This window comes from Rhinoraja longicauda, chromosome 25 (assembly GCF_053455715.1).
Source record: "Rhinoraja longicauda isolate Sanriku21f chromosome 25, sRhiLon1.1, whole genome shotgun sequence".
Lineage (NCBI taxonomy): Eukaryota > Metazoa > Chordata > Chondrichthyes > Rajiformes > Arhynchobatidae > Rhinoraja > Rhinoraja longicauda.
Genome location: NC_135977.1, coordinates 28,378,083 through 28,397,898, shown reverse-complemented (window position 1 = coordinate 28,397,898; position 19,816 = coordinate 28,378,083). Strand labels below are relative to the sequence as shown.

The window sequence follows — 19,816 nt, the reverse complement described above, 5'->3', positions numbered from 1 at the left end:
TCTTAGCCATTTACTGTATCATAAATACAAGAATTATTAATTGATGATGTGCAGAGGATTAATAAAGGATGCGCCAAAAATCTTTTACTTAAAAAATATCTGAAGTACGTTTTTATTTTGTTGGTTTTGCCTCTAATTAATTATCATTAATTCTACCTCAGTTGCACCAACAGGCATTCCAACAATTACAGCAATGTCAAACGATGTCACACTGGTAGAAGCAGTTTATTCCCTTATGTGCTTGGAACACATAGAGGCTCAACACATATCACAACATTGTAAATAAATGGACAGAGGTAAGTGTAGAGAGACAGGGAGGGAGAGAGGGAGAGAGAGAGAGTGGGGGGGAAGAGAGAGAGAGACAGAGAGAGAGAGAGAGACAGAGAGAGAGAGAGAGAGAGAGAGAGAGAGGAGAGAGAGAGAGAGAGAGAGAGAGAGAGAGAGAGAGAGAGAGAGAGAGAGAGAGAGAGAGAGAGAGAGAGAGAGAGAGAGAGAGAGAGAGAGAGAGAGAGAGAGAGAGAGAGAGAGGGTAAGATATATTTTCACTGTTGATATATATATTATCCAACTAAATACAGTTAGAAAATCACCTTACATGAGATTAAAGCAAATGAGTGGTTTCACCTTTCATTGCCATTGCCATTTCTTAAATAAATGTCAGACTTTTTGCAGCAAAGCTTCCTACGAAGAATACTAGTGGCAATGCAGGTGTTACCACAGATGTCAAAATAGTGAACAATGCTACCTGTCCAGTGCAAGCATTTGAATGAGACATGTAACGAGTCCCATTGCAAGCTTTCTGGTGCATGGATATGTTCAGAAATATCTGAATATCATTCTTCATCTTGCTGTTGACAAATGTTTACAAGATGATATGTTATTTACATTATATGTTGGAAAGTAAGATGAACTTACTTCCTTGAAGAAGGGCATTAATACTAGAGGGGAACCAGTGATTCTTTCTTTAATCAAGCTCATATTCGATTGTATAAGAAATTGACACAGATACGAGGCACTTGCAAGATGAGCTTGCCTCAATAACTTTACTTGAGCTATTATTCCTTACATTTTTAGGATAAATAATAATATTTATCAGGGTTGATACCTTGTTGCTAATTTTCTTCACCAGTTGAACAGAGAGGGTAGGTTTGATTAAGGTATCATACTTGCTTATTATCAGGGCATCAAGTTTAAATAACATGATCTTGATCTTAGTATATGCCAAGAGACCTTATGAGTACTTGGAATAAAATAGATTTGATTTTTTTCTTACACAGGATAAGATCCAGTGCACACATTTTGGATATGGGGCTCCTTGCTTTTGCATCAACTCCATTAGATGGGTTGCTTACATTTCCAGACATGCAATAGTCAGAAGGAGATAATATTTCAACATTCGCAAGGTTTAATTGCCGAAGCTTCTGTGAGAAGCTGCTGAGAACGGTTGCAAGTGTCAGGCAGGGTGATTCAGTGAACAGACAAACATGTACAAGGTTTGGTGGAACTGAAATCAGAGGCAAACTCCACAAAGTAATATGCAATTACAAAGCGTGCTATCGGAAAACAAAACTGCAAATACATACTGAGGTAAAAAATGAAAAAATAAGTTAACTATTTACCAATCACATAAATTATTGCTGGTAAACCCACACCAAACACCAGTTACTCTGTCTGCACTTATTACGCCCTTTTGCTGTAAGATGACTCGGTTGAAAAAAATACATCTATTGATCCCTATAGCATGTAAAACATCTGCTTAAAATTTGCTTAGTTAAAAACAATCACCAATAATTGCTGTCAGTTCCAAACCTGCAAGGCCATGTGTACCTCTGAGCTGCCCCGTGCAAGTAACTATATTACGAAATACTTATCAGAGAAGGTTTGTTTCAATCTCTACCGCATCACGAAAACACCGCAAAAGATTACTTTATAAGTTCACTGCATATGTGTGCTTGTGTGAGTTCTGTCACCACTTACCTTCGAAAAATCAATCTAAGAATTTCAACACAAGCTGATTGGTGCGATTATAAAACACAATTTGATGGTAAAATGAGATAGAAAGTCACCTTGCTGTTTAAAGTGGTAGGTCTTGTCATACTCGATCTACGAGAAAGGCATCAGCAAAAATGTTGCCGGCAGTTCTTAATGTATCATCCCTTTCTTTGCACAGCGTTTCTGTAGCAAAAAGCACACAAAGAAAGCATTGATACAGTAGTTAGTTACCTAGAATAAGTTACGCACGGAAACTCCAATTAGTTTAATTTCTCCACAAGAAAAAAAAAATTTCAACTGAGATCACATCACAATGTCCAAATCATTATTTGGTTTAAAACGTAATTAGAACTGTAATGCTTAGATAAAAGGACGTTGGTCATTATCCAAAGGCTACTTAGATATTTCGCCAGAAAACATGTTCCTAAATGAAAATTGACAAACGGATGATCACACGGTTTGTGAAAGGCTTAAACCAGCTGGCGCCAACGTCCGTCTATAGCCCCAAAATAATGCAGTCTGCAACGTGAGACAACTGTTGACGATTGGGACAAAATTCGTGCCTTGCCACTAAATTGGTTGATCGATAATTGAAGTGGCTGTCAAGGGAACAGCCAGCTCGGGTCGAGCGTCGTTTCTTTTTTAATGATGATCCCGAGGAGAACTTCTGCTCGCAGAAGTTAGAAATTAAGTTCACGAACTTTATCATAACTGTGTTGGAAAGAACCAGGAAGCCACGGCGGTGCGTTTCGTCGTCGGGGAAGGACACACACGGGTTAAACGATCAGCAGGGGAGATGTGGGGTCACTTGGACGATGAATTGATAAGGGGAAGGGGAAAAGTGCAGTAAATGGCGAGTGGTAGTAAGGAGGGCAGTGGGAGCATGAAAAAGACAACCAGATTAACAGGCTGAAGACAGAAAGTATTGTCGGCAACAATAAAAATGTTCAAAGATGAAGGCCAACTCCGAGCTGCATGTAAACTGCCATTTATTATGCAATACGGCAGATGCCGCTCCAATGTGTTGTAACAGCCATTACTGTTGCCTTTAGTTAAAAGCAGGGCATGAAGTACGTGTATGAAAAAATAGTTCTTTCAAAGGACAACCGGTAGAGAATATCTACAATAAATTATTACTGACAGACGTCCCAATGTAGTATAAACAAGTGTGCTGATTACATCTTTTTTTGCTGCCTTGCAACACAATTTCTCAGACTTCCAGCGTATACACGTTGATTACATACACATCTATAATTTGGCGGGTCATCGGTTTAATATGAACTTTGCAATAATTACGCGGATGCTAAAACTAAGTTGTTTTTACTGGTGTGAATTGGCCTTTATTTTAATATTTGGATTGTCGCCACCCGCTAGAGTATTCTCGCACCTGCATTGATCCAGGATCACAATAGCGGTCAGTTCATTACAAACGGCCGTCAGCAGAATCACAAAAGGCGCCGCAGTGTAAACTTATTTGGTAACACGTTCGGTTCGATTGGAATGGGTCGCGAATGGACTGAAAAGTTTCGGAAGGAATAAGCATGTCATCGGCACTAGCTGGACCTCACACACACCAACAGAATATTTACAAGAAACTTGCCAATGTAAACGTGACCGCTCTGCCAGATAAACAGTAATCAACAAACCTCTGTATCATTTCGGGCTATAGCTCTGTCTGCCTATAGTTAATGATGTGAGGTGTCTGGTTGACCAGCCACTTCAGAGCCGTTCGGTGCTGGCGTAAATGCTTTCAAAGCCCATTTTAATTTTCACATCAGTGCACTTACTACGTTTAAAGCTCTGACGGCTAACAAGTAGCTTGCGGTATTGGCGAATGTTTAACTAAGATGGCTAGCCATCAATTCCCTTTTGTTTGCTTGCAAATTAATCATCCAATACGTAGTTGGCGCCAGTGTAGATTTATCACACACAGGAGGGTGAATGAGTCGGGCGAGGAGAGACAAAGGGAGTTCGCACCTTCCTGCTTTTGATCCGAGATTAGTCCACCCTAACGCTTCATAATACGAGTCTCCAGAGTGCTCAGACTGGGAGGTCAGCCATAATTGGCGGAAGTTAGAGCAAACGTTTTAAAACGTTACATTATAACGCATATTTCATAAATATTTATAACTTCGACTGACTCACTTCCAACACAATATTCTAGAAATAATCATCAATTTGTAAAGACTACATCCCCAACACGATCCGATCTCTTTTGATTTTGGCCATGAAACTGTTATGTGGAATGTTTAAAACGGTGATTATAAGTTAAAAGAAAGCAGAGATCCGAGCAGAAACCTCTCTTTGTCAAGATGTCAAACAACAATGCGCACGCCATAGATAGGTTCAGGGGAACTCGCCTTGAAGAGACCCTGACGGCATCCAATTCTCCACAGGTCAGACAAGTGCCGTGCCTTAGACATCCGCGGCAGAAGGAAGGAGCCAAAGGGCTCACAACACCACAGAAGCGGAGAGAGAGAGGGAGGGAGGGAGAGAGAGAGAGAGAGAGAGAGCAAAACAGATCCGGGAAGCAAATAAAACGACGTTCGATCGCTGGCTACAACGGCGGAGGATGTTGGCGGTCAGAGCGAGCTAATCGTCAGGGTATACTCACAGATTAGGGAGGCGATATTTGGGGGATTTTAAAGCGAAAAGTGATACGCGACGGTAGTTACAACTCGACGTCAGCGAGCTGGCGCCGAGCGCCCTTAAACATGTGCGTCCAAAATGCAATGTTGCAAGAGCTAATCACTTTAGATGTTCCGCTCCTATCTCCGCGCGGTTAGCCGATGGGATTGCTTAGCAGTTACAATATCTTTTTTTGCAGCAGCAGCAGCACTCCGAGAGAGCGAAAGAAAGAGAGAGGGAGAGAGAGAGAGAGAGAGAGAGAGAGAGAGAGAGCCCTTGGTCTTTTAGCAAGTGCAGCCCATTAGGCGCCATGTCCTGATAATTAAATCACCTCGTTAAATGAGGCTTTTTGTTGTTGTTTGAAAGCGTGGCCAATAAATAAATAAAATCTAAGCACTGCGGCCTTGCTTGCTTTTGTTAAAGCACACTGAAGTGCATAGATCGCTCTCTGCCGCACAGGCCCGGGGGAAGAGGATGAAGCGGCAGAAAAAAAATATATTTAAAAAAAAACCCAATGTTGAATATAAATAAAATGGTAATGGCCCAAGTAGGCATTTGTAGGCGGCAGATTGGTGTGGAGGGAGCGGTGATGTTTCCGAAGCAAGGGGCCGGTTGACCCGCTGATTTACTCCAGCTTTTGGAGTCTGTCTCTGAGCCGGGATTGCCTGTGAACACACAAATGATTTCTTGTCGATTTCCTGGTACTCGGTGGCGAGTACAGGGCACCTGGGGCGGCACAAGGCACTCCCATTGGTTATGGCCCTCTCCATTACCCCCCCCCCCCCCCCCCCCACACACACACACACACCCACCCTCCCATAATGATGTTGACATATTCACACGGCTGAAGTAGTGATGCTCACTGTACGTTAGAGTTTCCGACACCTTCTTTTTATAACTCATCTATCCCCGGCTTTAGTTGTCAAAACCACGCCTATGGAGCCACACAATTGGTCCGAAAGCGTCAAATAGCCAATCAACAGGGCTCAGCTATTCGCAACACGCACACATACACACACACACATAGAGAAAGATCAGAGTGGAGTGTTTGGAGAGATGAGTCTCGGCTCCGCCACCGCCAACCAGTCTTTTACTTTCTGTTAATGTGAAGAAAAGAAACAATAATATTATCAACAAAAAAATGCCCTGCTTATAAGTGACCGTGCGCCAGAGATCTGAGGAGTGGATGAATTTACCGATGAGAGAGCCAGTCATTCCGGGGACAAGTATGGCTTATCATCCGTTCTTAGCTCACCGGGCACCGGACTTTGCCTTGAGCGCTGCGTTGGGACATCAGCCTTCGTTCTTCCCGGCACTCGCCCTGCCGCCGGGCGCTGCGGCCTCGCTAACACTCCCGGGCATACTTAACAAGCCCATCGTGGATCAGCTTGTCAGCGCAGCTGAGGCTGGGCTCGCTATATCGGCAATGGGCCATCAGCCCTCGCATCTGAGGCCTCTTAAGACTCTGGAGCCCGAAGAAGAGGTGGAAGACGATCCAAAAGTTATACTCGAAGCCAAAGATTTGTGGGACCAGTTTCACAAACGCGGCACTGAAATGGTCATCACCAAATCTGGAAGGTACAGCGCTTTTTATCCATCGAAGACACGAGTGGTCAGCCTTTCCGGCTGGAAATCATACTTTTTTTTTTTTTTAATTCACTCGCGTGTAATTGTGGCGCAATATAATATGTGCATCTTACTTGGTTCTAGGTTTTAAGAACGCAAGATAATGTTTAATTGAGAAAAATGGCCAATGTCCTTAGCGTGTAATCTGACAAGGGGGGTTTCTAACACTTGGACTGAAAATGCTTCCTGAATAATGATCCATTTTGGTGACACGGTTTGGCTCGACAGTTAGTTGCTCGATATCTGGAGTCGTTTATTCATTGGATTAGTGTAGCGAGATGCTCCGAGCCCTTTCATCTGCATCTTTGGGGGGTTTTTTGTTTTGAGAAGCGACAATTTTAGATCGTTAGACCGAGAAAGAAATTAAACCCGGCCAAATTTTTGATTTTAGCGAATTGTAATGAATTTAATTTAACTAGGTTCTTCCCTGTGATGGGACGAGGGTCACATGTGATCTGCGGGGAGCCTATTGAGGAATCTGACTTTGCGAACTTTTATTTATTCATTCATTTGATCGGGGCAAACGCGGTAGTAATAAGCAGCTGTATCCTTAGTAACATGCACCGGTTGCACGGCTAACGTCCCAATCCAGACGTAGATCCTAAAAGAGGGATTACAATTTATCTCGAAGGAAAGGGAATGGTAGATTATTTCTACGACACCTGCGAGAGTAACATTTTAACTCACGCAGTTTTTTTATGACACCAATTGGAGATTATAAAACCATAAATGTTAGTTGCGGCCTTACCCAGGTACCAGGCTGACATATGACATACGTTGGACAAGGGTTGTTGAATCTTATTTTTTTATTATTTCAATCAATTACACTAGGCATCTCGAGAATTAAGTTGAAATATCGCCAGTGAAATCCTATTGCTTCGACATTCATATGCATCTTTTATAATAAACAGTATTTTCTATATGGTAAACATGATCACAAAGCTTCCACGGATCTCTGGCAGTGTCGTTTCACTTTTCCAAAAAGTGACACCACTGAGATTTGTTGTCTCAAATATTGCATAGACAGGCTTACCTGCGAGTCTAAACTCCAGCCAAATAAATTGCATTGAAATTAACGTTGATTTTGCAGTAGAGGTTTAAGGGACTGGCAATTTGCTGCTTTTAAAAAAAGTCAACTTCATGTTTTCTTTCAGGAGAATGTTCCCGCCATTTAAAGTTAGGTGCACGGGACTGGATAAGAAGGCCAAGTATATTTTGTTAATGGATATTGTGGCGGCAGATGACTGTAGGTACAAATTCCACAACTCACGCTGGATGGTAGCTGGGAAAGCTGACCCTGAGATGCCAAAGCGAATGTACATCCACCCCGATAGCCCAGCTACTGGTGACCAATGGATGTCCAAAGTCGTCACTTTTCACAAGCTGAAACTGACAAACAACATTTCCGATAAGCATGGATTTGTAAGTTTAATATTTTATTCTGAATTAATCTCAATTAATCAGATCGAGTGATTTAAATATATAAATTCCAGTGTATGATGTGTTTATTTAGCAACCGTAGTTTAAGGTGGTAGACCAGATAAAAAAATATAATTTCAATGTTTACAAAACGTACAAGCGTCTCTCGGCATCAGGACGATGCGGGGATTTTACTTTTAATTTTTTTCCCCCGGCGTTTTATGATTGTTCTCATAACCTGGGGTATTGTGTTGATCGGCCATTTTAGGTATCAGAGATTGCAAGTATTTGATCATAAGGGGCATATTTGCCAATTTGTTTTATCAGAACCAAAAAGTGACAAGGCATAGGTTTAACTTCCTCAATTCTCTGATTCGTCAACCTGGAAGCAATGGACAATGTCTTGCAAAGCAAACATATTTAAAATACGTTTTATTTTTGCTAAAGCTGCCTTGAATTAAGCATTGTGCTTGCTGGAAAAGGCACAAGAATCCAGCCACTGTAATAACAATGACGATAGCAGGAGCCCCTGCAATCAACACATTTTAAAGTGACATTCAAAAAGCGATGCACTGACAAGTCAGAAAATCCTTAGGCTTACTTAAAAATCACTATCTACTTAACTCATTCCAAGGCTCGGATTATTTTAAAGTACGTGGTGGTTTTGTTTATAAATTATGGTGCAGATTAGCTACATCTGTACGAACAAGTACACATTTCTGTAAATAAAAATTAAAGGTGTAGAATAGTTCGTAACGATATATTTAGAAATAGCTTCAGGAAAAATATTTAGAAATCAGCCCCGCATGAATTTTGTTAGCACTTTAAGCGGTGGGGAAGGCTATACTGTTGATGTTACCTCGCCGTCAGTTCACGCAGATGGTGGGATTTACATTTCTGCTGAAATCTGTCCTTTCATGTCGAAAAAAAAAATGACTGCCCATTAGTTTATATTATTGCTGAACAACCATTAATGAGCAGTGTGCGTTCAAAGAGTAAAATGATATTATACTAAATTTAGCAACAGCAATCCAAGGGTCAGTCTGGCCAACACCGACAGCATTGGCAGACTCTGTGGAGCTGAGGTCGCTTTGAGAATAATAATTGTTTGATTTATTCTCTTCAGACGATCTTGAATTCCATGCACAAGTACCAACCTAGATTTCACATTGTTCGTGCGAACGACATTTTGAAACTTCCTTACAGTACTTTCCGGACCTACGTTTTCCCAGAAACAGATTTCATAGCTGTAACTGCATATCAAAATGATAAGGTGAGTAAGAAATATGGCAGTTTGCCACTTGTGTATAAAAACAGCTTGTTTGATTGCATTAGGTTTGCTCAGTAACATAAAACACCCTTTACGCTTGAAAGTTTAAAAGGCCAAGTTTTAGTGAAACTCTTTTCTTTGCCTGCATCTCAGGTTATACTGGTCAATTGGAGTTTTAATAGAAGGCGACGGGTAGTGATTCAATTTACAAGATTGCATGTTCAATATTCTGCCTACAATGTGGCGTAATTAGGTTTTATGCTTCGTTTTGTAACATGGATGAAATTATACACCAGTGGAGACAACTCTTCTGAATACATACGTTTGCATGGGTCGTGCCTTTATAACAACACCGCACCACTAAGTGGTGGGCTTCAATAGATTTCCAAACTGTTCACAACATGTAAGCGTTTAAAAGCAAGTGGCACATTTTGCACTGTGTTTGGGAATTATACGAATGCATAGTGTTTAAGTCAAAAAAGTTGTAATGGTATGTTGTTCTTGCACAGGTATCAAGCTTATCAGGATGATCAATTAATTGTAATTACAGCTGGGTACTTTATTCCAATAGTTTAAAATAATATCAAACTGTCCTGTTAGTATCTAACTCAACATCGCACTTCTAACTGGTCAGAAGTTGTTTTTTTTATTGCGAGTCTTAATATTGCGGTGCCCTAAATCATTTTTGTTCACCGCATTGTTGACTGAGAGGAGCGTCATTTCAGAGAGCATGTAGATAGTATAAGGACGAATTATGAAACGGTTGTTAACTTGGCATGAGAAAAAAACATGACCAAAATTCCTCTTCTGACTTTTGGGGTTTCGGTTTCTTGCACTCCTGGAATATTATCTCCAGACCATTATTAAAATGACAGCGATCTTTAAATTCTCTACCTCCATTGAAATGAAAACGACGTGACAATAACGTTCGTGTTGACTTTGTTGTCAAGAGAGGGCGAGGGCGACGCCAGATCAGCTTCACTCTTCTCCCTCGTAAATATCTGCTTATCTTGCACCAGCTCACCCGGGATTATCATGAAAGCAGCGTGGTTTTATTTGAGGGCAGTTATGTGATTTGTACCGAGGATCTATCTCCATTTAATGAAATAAATACTCCGCATTAAACACTGGACAACGGAGTTTATGTCACTGTGCAAAAATAATGCTAATCATATCATCGCTATTCCCACCCTCATGTCTTCTTACAATTCGGTTGTGTTCCGTCTTGGCCTTATATTTAAGACCTGGGGTGCAATTAAAACACAGGAAATGTTGCAGCAACGCATCATGTAGTGACAGAAAATAAGCTGTCTTTCAACTATTGATGCATTGACATTTGTCGTATACAATGCGGCGGTGGATTGTCCACAATTTGTAATAAAGTAAAATATTAATATAACAGTAACTCCACGCAGTGTCTTCGCGTAAAACGTTCGCCTTGAGCCTGAAAACTTGTAATGACAATTGCTGTTAATGTGTTGTGTGGCAGAACACGGGGGGAGAATTAAACCTTTTATTTTTTTACGTCTAGATAACTCAGTTGAAAATCGACCATAACCCGTTCGCCAAAGGCTTTCGCGACACGGGGAATGGGAGGAGAGAGAAACGGTGAGATTGGTTGAGTTTAAGTCTATTTTGTCCGTGCGTGTGTCTAGTTATCTTCCTGATATTTAACGTGGCGGTGTTGCAATGTCAGTCATGCAGACTGGGAGATTATTGATTGTTTTGTTTGCTCGTTACATTCTGAGAGAGAGTCGTAACTTTCATCCTAACCTTTGATGTTGGCGTTGGGTAGTGTCATTTTAGAATAATTTCTAGAAGAAAATGGGAAGGAGAGAGGGGGGCAGAGGGCATCTATCAAATGAAATCACCCTGGACTTTAATTGATGATTTTAAACGTGTTCGGTTTCCAGAGTGGAATAAACTGAAATAAAACAGAGCAGTTATTGAATGAGTCTAATCGTTGCCATTGTTCATTTTCTTAAAAAAATAAAACAGAAAACAGTTGGCAATCCAATCTTTGCGAGTTTACGAAGATCAGCAGAAGGGGTCCAAAGAGAATGGGACATCGGACGATTCATCCAACGAACAGGCCACTTTCAAATGCTTCGGTCCGTCCGTCTCTCCCGCTGCTTCCACACCAGGGACCGCCAACTTAAAAGGTTATTATTTTGTGGTCTACACAAGGGCCAGTTCGCTCTTTTTTTAATATAAAGCGCGACTAAGTCAGTGTGTTTTTTTTTCCTCTCTCGCCCATTATTTGGGAGATGTTTGTATTAAAGATCCTAATCACTTCACACCACCAGTAAAGTCAGGACACCACGCAGTGTTATTCTGACAAAACCCCCATTCCACTGGAATACGAGTTAATCGTCTAAAAATATCTTTCGGGGACACCGCCAGATTTGTGGGTGTTTTAAACAAACAAAGAACTGTTTACTGGAAGCATCGAATTTGTACTTAACATAGCCAATGAAAGTGACCGTGCAGAAATAATAACGAGAGAAGTCGGGTGCCTCCCTCGTGATTGTTGGTGTCCGGCCGAGTAAGGTCTTGACTCGGTCTTGATGACCCGGGACTCTCGCACGGCGCCAAGTCATGGATTTTTAATGGGGGGGGGGGGGGAAGATGGCTTTAGATTGCTTTCTCCGCACTATCCAATTTTTAAAATGTTCTTTTCTCCAGGTAACCCGCAAAGCGATGGAGAAGAGAGCGATATGGACACTAAGGATGACCCGATCGAAGGGGAGACGGATTCAGAGAAGTTCTCCGCGACCACCGAGCTGCGAAAAGACGAGCGCAGTTCTGTCAAGCCGCACCGGCGCCCGTCTGACACAGGGAGCAGAATCCGAGAACATGAAAGCTCAAGGACTGATAAGAGTTTAGCGGATTTGCAGCACAGCCCGACAACTGCTTCGTCCCGCACTGTCGTCCTTAATGGCGCGGGATCGGCGATCAAAAGTCCAGCCAGAGACCATCAGAAAGGGGACGAATCGAGCGCGTTGAATAAAGATTCCTATTCACCCCTGACCGTGCAGACGGATGGCATTTCGCACTTGAACCACGGACATTTACAGAACTTCGCCTTTTCTCACAACTTGTCCGGCCAGCACTTCTTCAGCCCGTTTGGTGCCGGGCACCCCCTTCTGTTGCACCCTGGCCAGTTTGCTATGGGTGGGGCTTTCCCTAATATGGCAGCCGGTATGGGTCACCTTCTGGCCTCCATGTCGGCGTCCACAGGCGGGATCGGCAGTCTGGACCCCCTGGCTACTTCACAGCAGGGATTACCCGGCGGGTCGGCGGCGGCTCTACCCTATCACCTCCAGCAACAGGTCCTGGCCTCACAGGTACGCCTCTTTTTAAAACATTCCTCTCACCGCAGCCACAACCCCTCTTGCATGTGGACTCAGATCTCAAATTCAGCTTGATTATTTTAAATAAGGCACTCTGCTTAGAGTGAAGTTAAATGCCATCTAGTGCTTATAGTGAAGTTAAATGCCATCTAGTGCTTATAGTGAAGTTAAATGCCATCTAGAAGAACTTAAAGATACTTTGAATATTTAAAAAAAAGATTAAGAAATGAGAAAACTATACACATGTATTATCTTTATTAAATAACTTGCAAAATGCACCTGCAGTCATAAATAGTGGAGAGGTCTACTCTGCTGTGAATTTTCTGCCATTCTGTGGGACATTGAGTTGGATCACTCTGGCTGGAAGCAGGGCTACTCTATTGCTTGCTGTGTTTTACACTGTATATCTTACAGTGTATATTTTACTGCAGTGAATATTTCACATTTGTCCGCTGGAATGTTGTCAGTGCAGTGAGGATATAATGGCGATATTTATGATTAATTTTAATAAGGGCCGCACCCGGTCCATGTTCCAAATGCGTGTCTTTTTGCCGAGGCTGCCATGCATTTACACGGTGCTAGGTTTCATTCATTAATTTCCATTAGTGCAAGCTGCTGTAGGAAGTTACATTATCTCGCTTTAGAATCTTGGAACGTTGGTCTATTGTTAAATGCAGCATTGCAGTCTGATGCATCCAGCGTGCTCGGTGATTATAAACGACTTTTCTTGTTACATTGGCAGGGTCTTGCGATGTCACCGTTTGGTAGTCTATTTCCTTACCCTTACACCTACATGGCAGCAGCAGCGGCGGCCTCGATGCCCGCCGGAGCCCCTACATCCATCGCATCCTCCTTACATCGCCACCCATTCCTCAGTGCCGTCCGCCCTCGCTTGAGGTACAGCCCTTACACGTTCTCCATGCCGGGGATGGACAGTAGCGGCTTGCTGACCACCGCCATGTCGTCTATGTCCACCCCAGCAGAGGCGAAGGTCAGCAGAATGGCAACCAGCCCCGTGTCAGCGGGCCTGGACTCGGGGTCAGAGCTGAACAGCAGGTCCTCGACTCTGTCCTCGGGCTCCGTCTCCCTGTCTCCGAAACAGTGTTCAGTGAAAGAAACGTCCAGCGAGCTTCAGAACATCCAGCGCCTGGTCAGTGGACTGGAAACCAAACAGGATCGATCAACGAGGAGCAGCTCCCCCTGATAGGATGGTGATGGCCGAAAGCCACAAGGCTTTGCATGTCACACACGTATTATCTGGTTTCTTTTTTTAATGTTATCGTAGAGCCTTGATCATATCGAGTTTCCCAGGTTAGCGACAAAAAGTAGCCGAACAGTGGAAGATGGGAGTTTCAGGCCACCATTGGTAGCTGGGTTGTAGATGTCAAACTGCTTTTCATATATATGCAATAACAGAAGGAAACGGAGACTATTATAAAGTATTTATGTAATTATTTGATAACATGTAAATATACTGAAATTAGAATACTCAAAATTATTCTTTAATTTATTGTTGTTGTACATAAATCTGTATATAAGGCTCCAAGCCTTTATTTGTTAGTCATACCCATTTCAGTACAACTCCCTGTTAAGCAGAATGCCGGCATTGTTACCACTATTTTACCTAGTAATGTGTTACCTTCCAACATTAAAAACAAAACCTTTGTAGAGTACAAGATGTGCCATTTTTAGCTTTTATCATTGTTTCAGTGTTAAAGTGCTACTGTCTTTACAGTTTAGAGTAACAAAAAAATACACAAGCTCACCTGTTGCTTGAAAAGTAATGAAGATGCTTTTGTGGGAGGGTGGGTTACTTGGTGTGTCGAACGGAATGGAAATTTTATGCTTACAGCTTGAAAGTGCCGAGAGTTAAAATAAATAAATGAAGGTATATTTTGTGTTATAAAATATTGAATTTTCTTGGTTTTCTTGTACTATTTGTTTTGCTTTGAAGTTCTCATAAAATGTTTCAATAAATTTTTATCCAAGTCTCTTGTACCTGTTATTCTGATCAAACCTCCATACAATCGTACAGCCCCCTGCAGATGAGTTTTGTGAGATCACTATTTTATTTGACAATTAATCCTCAAATTTAAATTGGTTCATCCTTGCTGTCCGGATATGCAATTTCTCACAAGTAGTTTTGTGAATTTCAGGCTACTGATCACAGAGATTTATTGTTCCCATTGTTGCCCATTGTTCTTGCTACATTATCCACTGTGTTATCTGTCCTTAGTTACCTCACTCTCCATTAAACTATCTCCCTTCTTACCTCACCACACAATGTCCCTTTTCAACTGTTAATTTATCTTACCCACTGTCTCATTTAAACCTACTTTGCAGTTTGTTAAATAGCCCCCGAATATATTTTATGTTTGCAATGTACGATATCACCCCACGCTATGTTCTATAAACCTATTCTCAATCTTAAATATGATCGCATCCTCTGTATTACACAGTCAGAGGATGGCTTATGTATCCTCCCCATTGTAGTGCACCAATTTCCCACTGTAAAATATTCTTCCCACTGTACTGTGTGTACTGGGCATTCACACTTTGCCATGTAACCTTCCAATTGTATTTTGCTTCCTCAATATGCTTCTGCATTACTCCTGCTAAACTGCTTTGAGTGTCATTTAACCAAACCCTACACACATCTATTTCCCACTTTCAAACACCACCCATCATTCCCACTGTGAAGGTCGTGGAGTATTTGCCACAGTAACTTTCTACCATCCCATATGTTTGTGGTACATAAGCTCATTTGTTATGAAGCCGCAATTTGGTTCACCAAAGCATCAGTGGACATGAAACAAAGCGGTATTTCTCCGCTGGAGAATGCAGTGTTATATTTTAAAGGAATTGGGTAGCATTATTGATCAAAATTACCTCACACCCCTCTTGATATCAGGATATCAGATCTGAGATCTCGAGGTTAGAATTCGTAAACCATCAGACCACATGATACGATCGCGAGGGCTCATTTAATCTCGCCTAACAGACAGACAGTGGAATCTACATTGTGTTTCCCCCCCCCCCCCCCCCAACAAAAGATCAGGGGCCTTGCGGCATTCTCAATACCACGTTTCTGGAAATACAAATGTGTTTTTTGACCTTAATGAACGAGGGGGCTAATTAAAATGTTGTGGTCACATAAAGAAACATATGTAATGTCAGTTACATGGAGAGAAGGCAAACCCCGAGAGCGAAAGGGCAGCCGGGTTGCAGACTGCGTTGGTTGTTTTCTTATTTATGATGACATGCAACTCGTCCTAATTTTTTGTTTCATTTTAAATCCAATTGGTGGATGGCAACCCGCGATTGTCTTAAGCAACTAACGAAACTTGTTTTGAAAACGTAACCTTTTCAAAACGCCATCCCTCGAAAACTTATGACATGTCCATAAAGTGCTATTTTCTTTTAATTTTAAAGTCAACTTTTTAAGCCGAAGATGACGCGGGAACAATGTCCGCTGACCTGTTGACGGTGATGTTAATAAATAACCTCGGCGGCGCTCCTGTATCAAGGTAAACAATGTGCACTCCGCTCGTTTTTTTTATCACAGTGTATCAACTCACCTGGCGCCTCCGTTGATCCAGCTTGTGATTCCAACAGCTTGGGACTTTACCCTGGTCGCTGAGCGCCATCTAGGGGTTAGCACTCTCGATCATCTCAGTGACCCGGGCAGAGTGTAAAGGTCAGTCTGCCTAAAATTAATCACAGGCTCGCCTGTCTAGATATGTAATTGAAAATCGTTTCATTACCCTTTTATTTGCGGGGTGGGGGGAATTATTGGGATAGAACGTGCAGCATAACCATTGCGTTGTTCCCCTGGCAATATCTCCCCCCCAAAGAAAACTGGCCTGAAGCTGAGATTAGTTATTTTATAAAGTTACATTTTTTTTTAATGCACAATTTCCCTTCATAACTCCAGTAACTGCAATATTAAAAACGAAGAACGATTGAAAATATATTTCAAAATAACTCAGCCCCTATTTGAAATTTATTTTTTTGGAGGGGGAGGGGAAACGCGATTTAGAATGAATTATTTAGAATGAATATAATATATTTTCAAATTTTCTGTGGTCTGGAGAAGATCAAATTAATACGGTGGTGTGGTTTGATGGCTCAATATATAGGTCCTGCAAGTCACAGAGGAGGTATTCTATGAATTGAGGCCATTTAATTTCCCGTAGGACCCTTTTTATTTAATTATTGAGCGCACTGCCAAGATATTGAATAATTCTAGTTATTTTGTAGCTTTGCATTCACAACCGTTTAAATAACAGTAAACGCAAGGAAAATAAGTTTTATTTATTTACAGAACTGTTCTTTATCCGCTGAGATACCTTATTTTTGTATATCTCACATAAGTCACGATAATTTTTACTTTTCAATTATATTCTACCGCAACCTTACAGGTTGGATTCTTGGCCTGACGTCGAGATCAAGAGAAAGCCCACGTTCAAATTATATATAAGAAAATAATTGCAGATGCTGGTACAAATCGAAGGTATTTATTCACAAGATGCTGGAGTAACTCAGCAGGTCAGGCAGCATCTCGGGAGAGAAGGAATGGGTGACGTTTCGGATCGAGACCCTTCTTCAGACCCTTCGTCTGAAGAAGGGTCTCGACCCGAAACGTCGCCAATTCCTTCTCTCTCTCGAGATGCTGCCTGACCTGCTGAGTTACTCCAGCGTTTTGTGAATAAATACCCACGTTCAAATTAGTCTGATGTGCCGCTTTGATGCGAAGGTGGGCTAGGCGGACAGGTGAAGATTCTAACCGGTAGAATTGCAGAGGAAAAAAACCCAAAATACAATTTAAAAAAAAATATCAGCAAGGGAAACAATTCTGAAACAATTTCCTCCTAAAAATTAAATTGATTGGAAATTTGCCAAACAAGATAAACAAACGGTAACTCGTGCAAATTGAAGTAATACGACGTCTACCGAGCAGGTCGGCAAGCCCACTGGTGGAGTACATTCGACGATAATGATCAAATTCAGAGGACCACGCGTAGTTAATAAATGTCGATGAGGTGTGTGTTCTCCTCAGCCTCCTTGTATTACTCAGCCGGGTCAGAGAACCGGCCGGCAGATTTACTGCAGCCGATGAAGCGTGAGGCGCCATCTATAGGGAGGTGTCAATTAGTGTTTCAGCCGGAGCGACAAGCCCTTTCCTTTTGGCAACCGGTTCGCTTGACAGACGACTGACGCCGGGGTGTCCAGCCGCGCTGACCCTTTCCACACCTCGGAACAATGGCCCGCCTTGCCTTGCCTTGCCTGCGGGGCTTGAATGTGCACACACTGGGCGCGGCGCACCCACCAAACGCCAGCTCCGAGGGGCACAGCTTCACGGAGGCCAGCCGGGGACCACGGAGCGCTCTCCACAAATTGGCTCTGGTCATAACAAAGAGGCTGCCCGATCCCACTCTCAGTGCGTGCATTTGGCCAGGCGAGGTGAATGCTCGCATACATTCCACTTGGCGGAGCTCCAGTACCAGAGGTGATATAAGAAAATAACTGCAGATGCTGGTACAAATCGAAGGTGTTTATTTCACAAAATGCTGGAGTAACTCAGCAGGTCAGGCAGCATCTCAGGAGAGAAGGAATGGGTGACGTTTCGGGTCGAGACCCTTCTTCAGTCTGAACCCGAAACGTCACCCATTCCTTCTCTCCTGAGATGCTGCCTGACCTGCTGAGTTACTCCAGCATTTTGTGAAATAAAAACCTCCATAGGTGATCTGCTAAAGCGTTCAGGGCGATGCAGAAGGGAGGGAGGGAGGGAGGGAGGGAGGGGGATCCTGGACGGGTCTATCCCATTGGCAGAAAATAATAAACCGACTCCCTTCATACAGCCCGCAGTTGGAAACATCATGAAAAGACGGCAGAATATAAAGCGCCCGCTAACGTATCTTTCATCATCGCTTGGACCACTCTTTCATTTAGCGCTGCGTCCTGTGTAAACAGCTGTGTTCAGATTGCTCGATAAATGTGAAGTTGGTTTGAAGCGCAGGATGGCAGTTCACAATGTAATTATCTGATGCATCTCTCTTCCGTTGACGGGATGTTGACTTTAAAAAAAAACGATTTTGAAAAACTAGCATCAGCCCTATTGAAGGGCACGAGAAGCGAGTGGCGATTTTCCGTCTTGCCCCCTGACTCTCAGTCTGAAGAAGGGTCCCGACCCGAAGCGTTACTCCTTCCTTCTCTCCAGAGATGCTGCCTGGCCAGCACTTTGTGTCAATCTTCAGAGCAAATCTCAAGTTCGACGCACGTTTACAATCTGGTGGGTTTTAGTTCTAGGTCGTAAAATGCCCTTTGGAGAGATAGGGGCACACAAAATACTGCAGGTGTGGGAGTTCTCGACCCTTAAAGTCATTTGTCGATTGGGTTTTACAGATACTGTTGAATTCCTCTAACAGTCTGGTTTGTTTTTTTTTGCTCGATATACAGTGAGTTTTTTTTGTTTAATATATTAGCACCTGAGGCGCTGTTCAGCAGGTCGTGCAGACGCTGGGAGTTTCTATTTTAATGCACTTGATACCCTCAATAAGCTGCACCAGCATCTGCGAAGAGTTGTCTCCAAAGCGCAGACGTGTCTCCTGGTGGCTAATTCAGATCAAACGCCATCCTCGCTCGGGTTAACGCGCAACAACCTGCCTACCTGCAGCACTTTGACTGCAGTGATACCTCCCAAGATAATTAACAGGCGAAGGGAGAAATTCACGGGGCCTTGCCTGCCAAGATCATCGGTGCAGATGGGTTAATTAAACCGCGATTTAAAAAAAAAATCAAATCGTGCAGATGCCGGAAATCAGAAATAAAAAGAGAAAATGTGCCGGAAACACAAAGTACATCTGGAGGCATTTGTGGGGAACCTGAGTGGAGCGTGTGGAATCGTCAATCTGAATGGGGAAAGTCTAATATGTTTTAAATGGTGGAGAGGGAGGTGGAGTGATGGAAAGAACAAAGGGATGGATCCACCTGGTTGGGTTGGTGAGTTGGTTGGTAATGGATACTGTCCGCGACGATTCACGCGTGTCAAGGACGAGGTAGGGAGATGGAAAGGTTGATGGCAATATTCCTGAACCTTTTGATGTTGTAAAGCGATGAGGAATGGACCAACACCAAGATGCAGGAATATCAGTGGGGTTTCAGTCTGGAGAAGGTACAGAAACTGGGTTAGTTAAATGCATTGCATTCATCAAAAATATGTAATATTTAAGTTTTATAGTTAAGATTTAATATTAATGTGTGAGTTATTGTCAAATGTTGCACGCTTTTATCCTCCACTTGGATTGTTTAAAGCGTCTGCGACCTTTCTTCCCCTTCTTCGGCAGTCCTGTAACTTTGAGGATGAGTTACTCTCACTCAGTCCTTTTGGATTCTCAGGTGCCTGATGAGGTTGTTGTAGCCTGCTCTGGGACCGACGGTGGCCAAACAGGGTGGGAGAGCGTTTGGTTTCCCAGGTTGACATCTCCTTCTGTCGCTCACACAAGACTTTGTTGTGCTCCTGATGCAT

At 42.6% G+C, this 19,816-nt stretch overlaps 1 protein-coding gene and 1 long non-coding RNA gene across 3 annotated transcripts in view; one reads left to right on the top strand and one right to left on the bottom strand.

Annotated features, from left to right (window-relative positions):
• Window positions 1–4,733, bottom strand: part of LOC144605851 (uncharacterized) — a 79,274-nt gene extending 74,541 nt beyond the window's left edge. The window contains exons 1-2 of one of the 2 annotated variants that reach the window (XR_013548895.1): window positions 4,607–4,733; window positions 2,067–2,175 (exon numbers count right to left, since the gene is read on the bottom strand). This is a non-coding gene — a long non-coding RNA (uncharacterized LOC144605851). Of the gene's footprint in view, window positions 1–2,066; window positions 2,176–4,352; window positions 4,421–4,606 lie in introns of those variants that run through there. The other variant, XR_013548894.1, reaches the window with a different exon arrangement.
• Window positions 4,734–5,536: 803 nt separating this feature from the next.
• Window positions 5,537–14,236, top strand: tbx3a (T-box transcription factor 3a). The gene is made up of 7 exons (XM_078421735.1): window positions 5,537–6,198; window positions 7,401–7,668; window positions 8,792–8,938; window positions 10,467–10,543; window positions 10,934–11,097; window positions 11,621–12,282; window positions 13,031–14,236. Exons 1-7 carry the CDS (start codon window positions 5,807–5,809, stop codon window positions 13,490–13,492), a joined length of 2,172 nt encoding a protein of 723 aa, XP_078277861.1. The 5' UTR covers window positions 5,537–5,806; the 3' UTR covers window positions 13,493–14,236.
• Window positions 14,237–19,816: the final 5,580 nt, after the last annotated feature.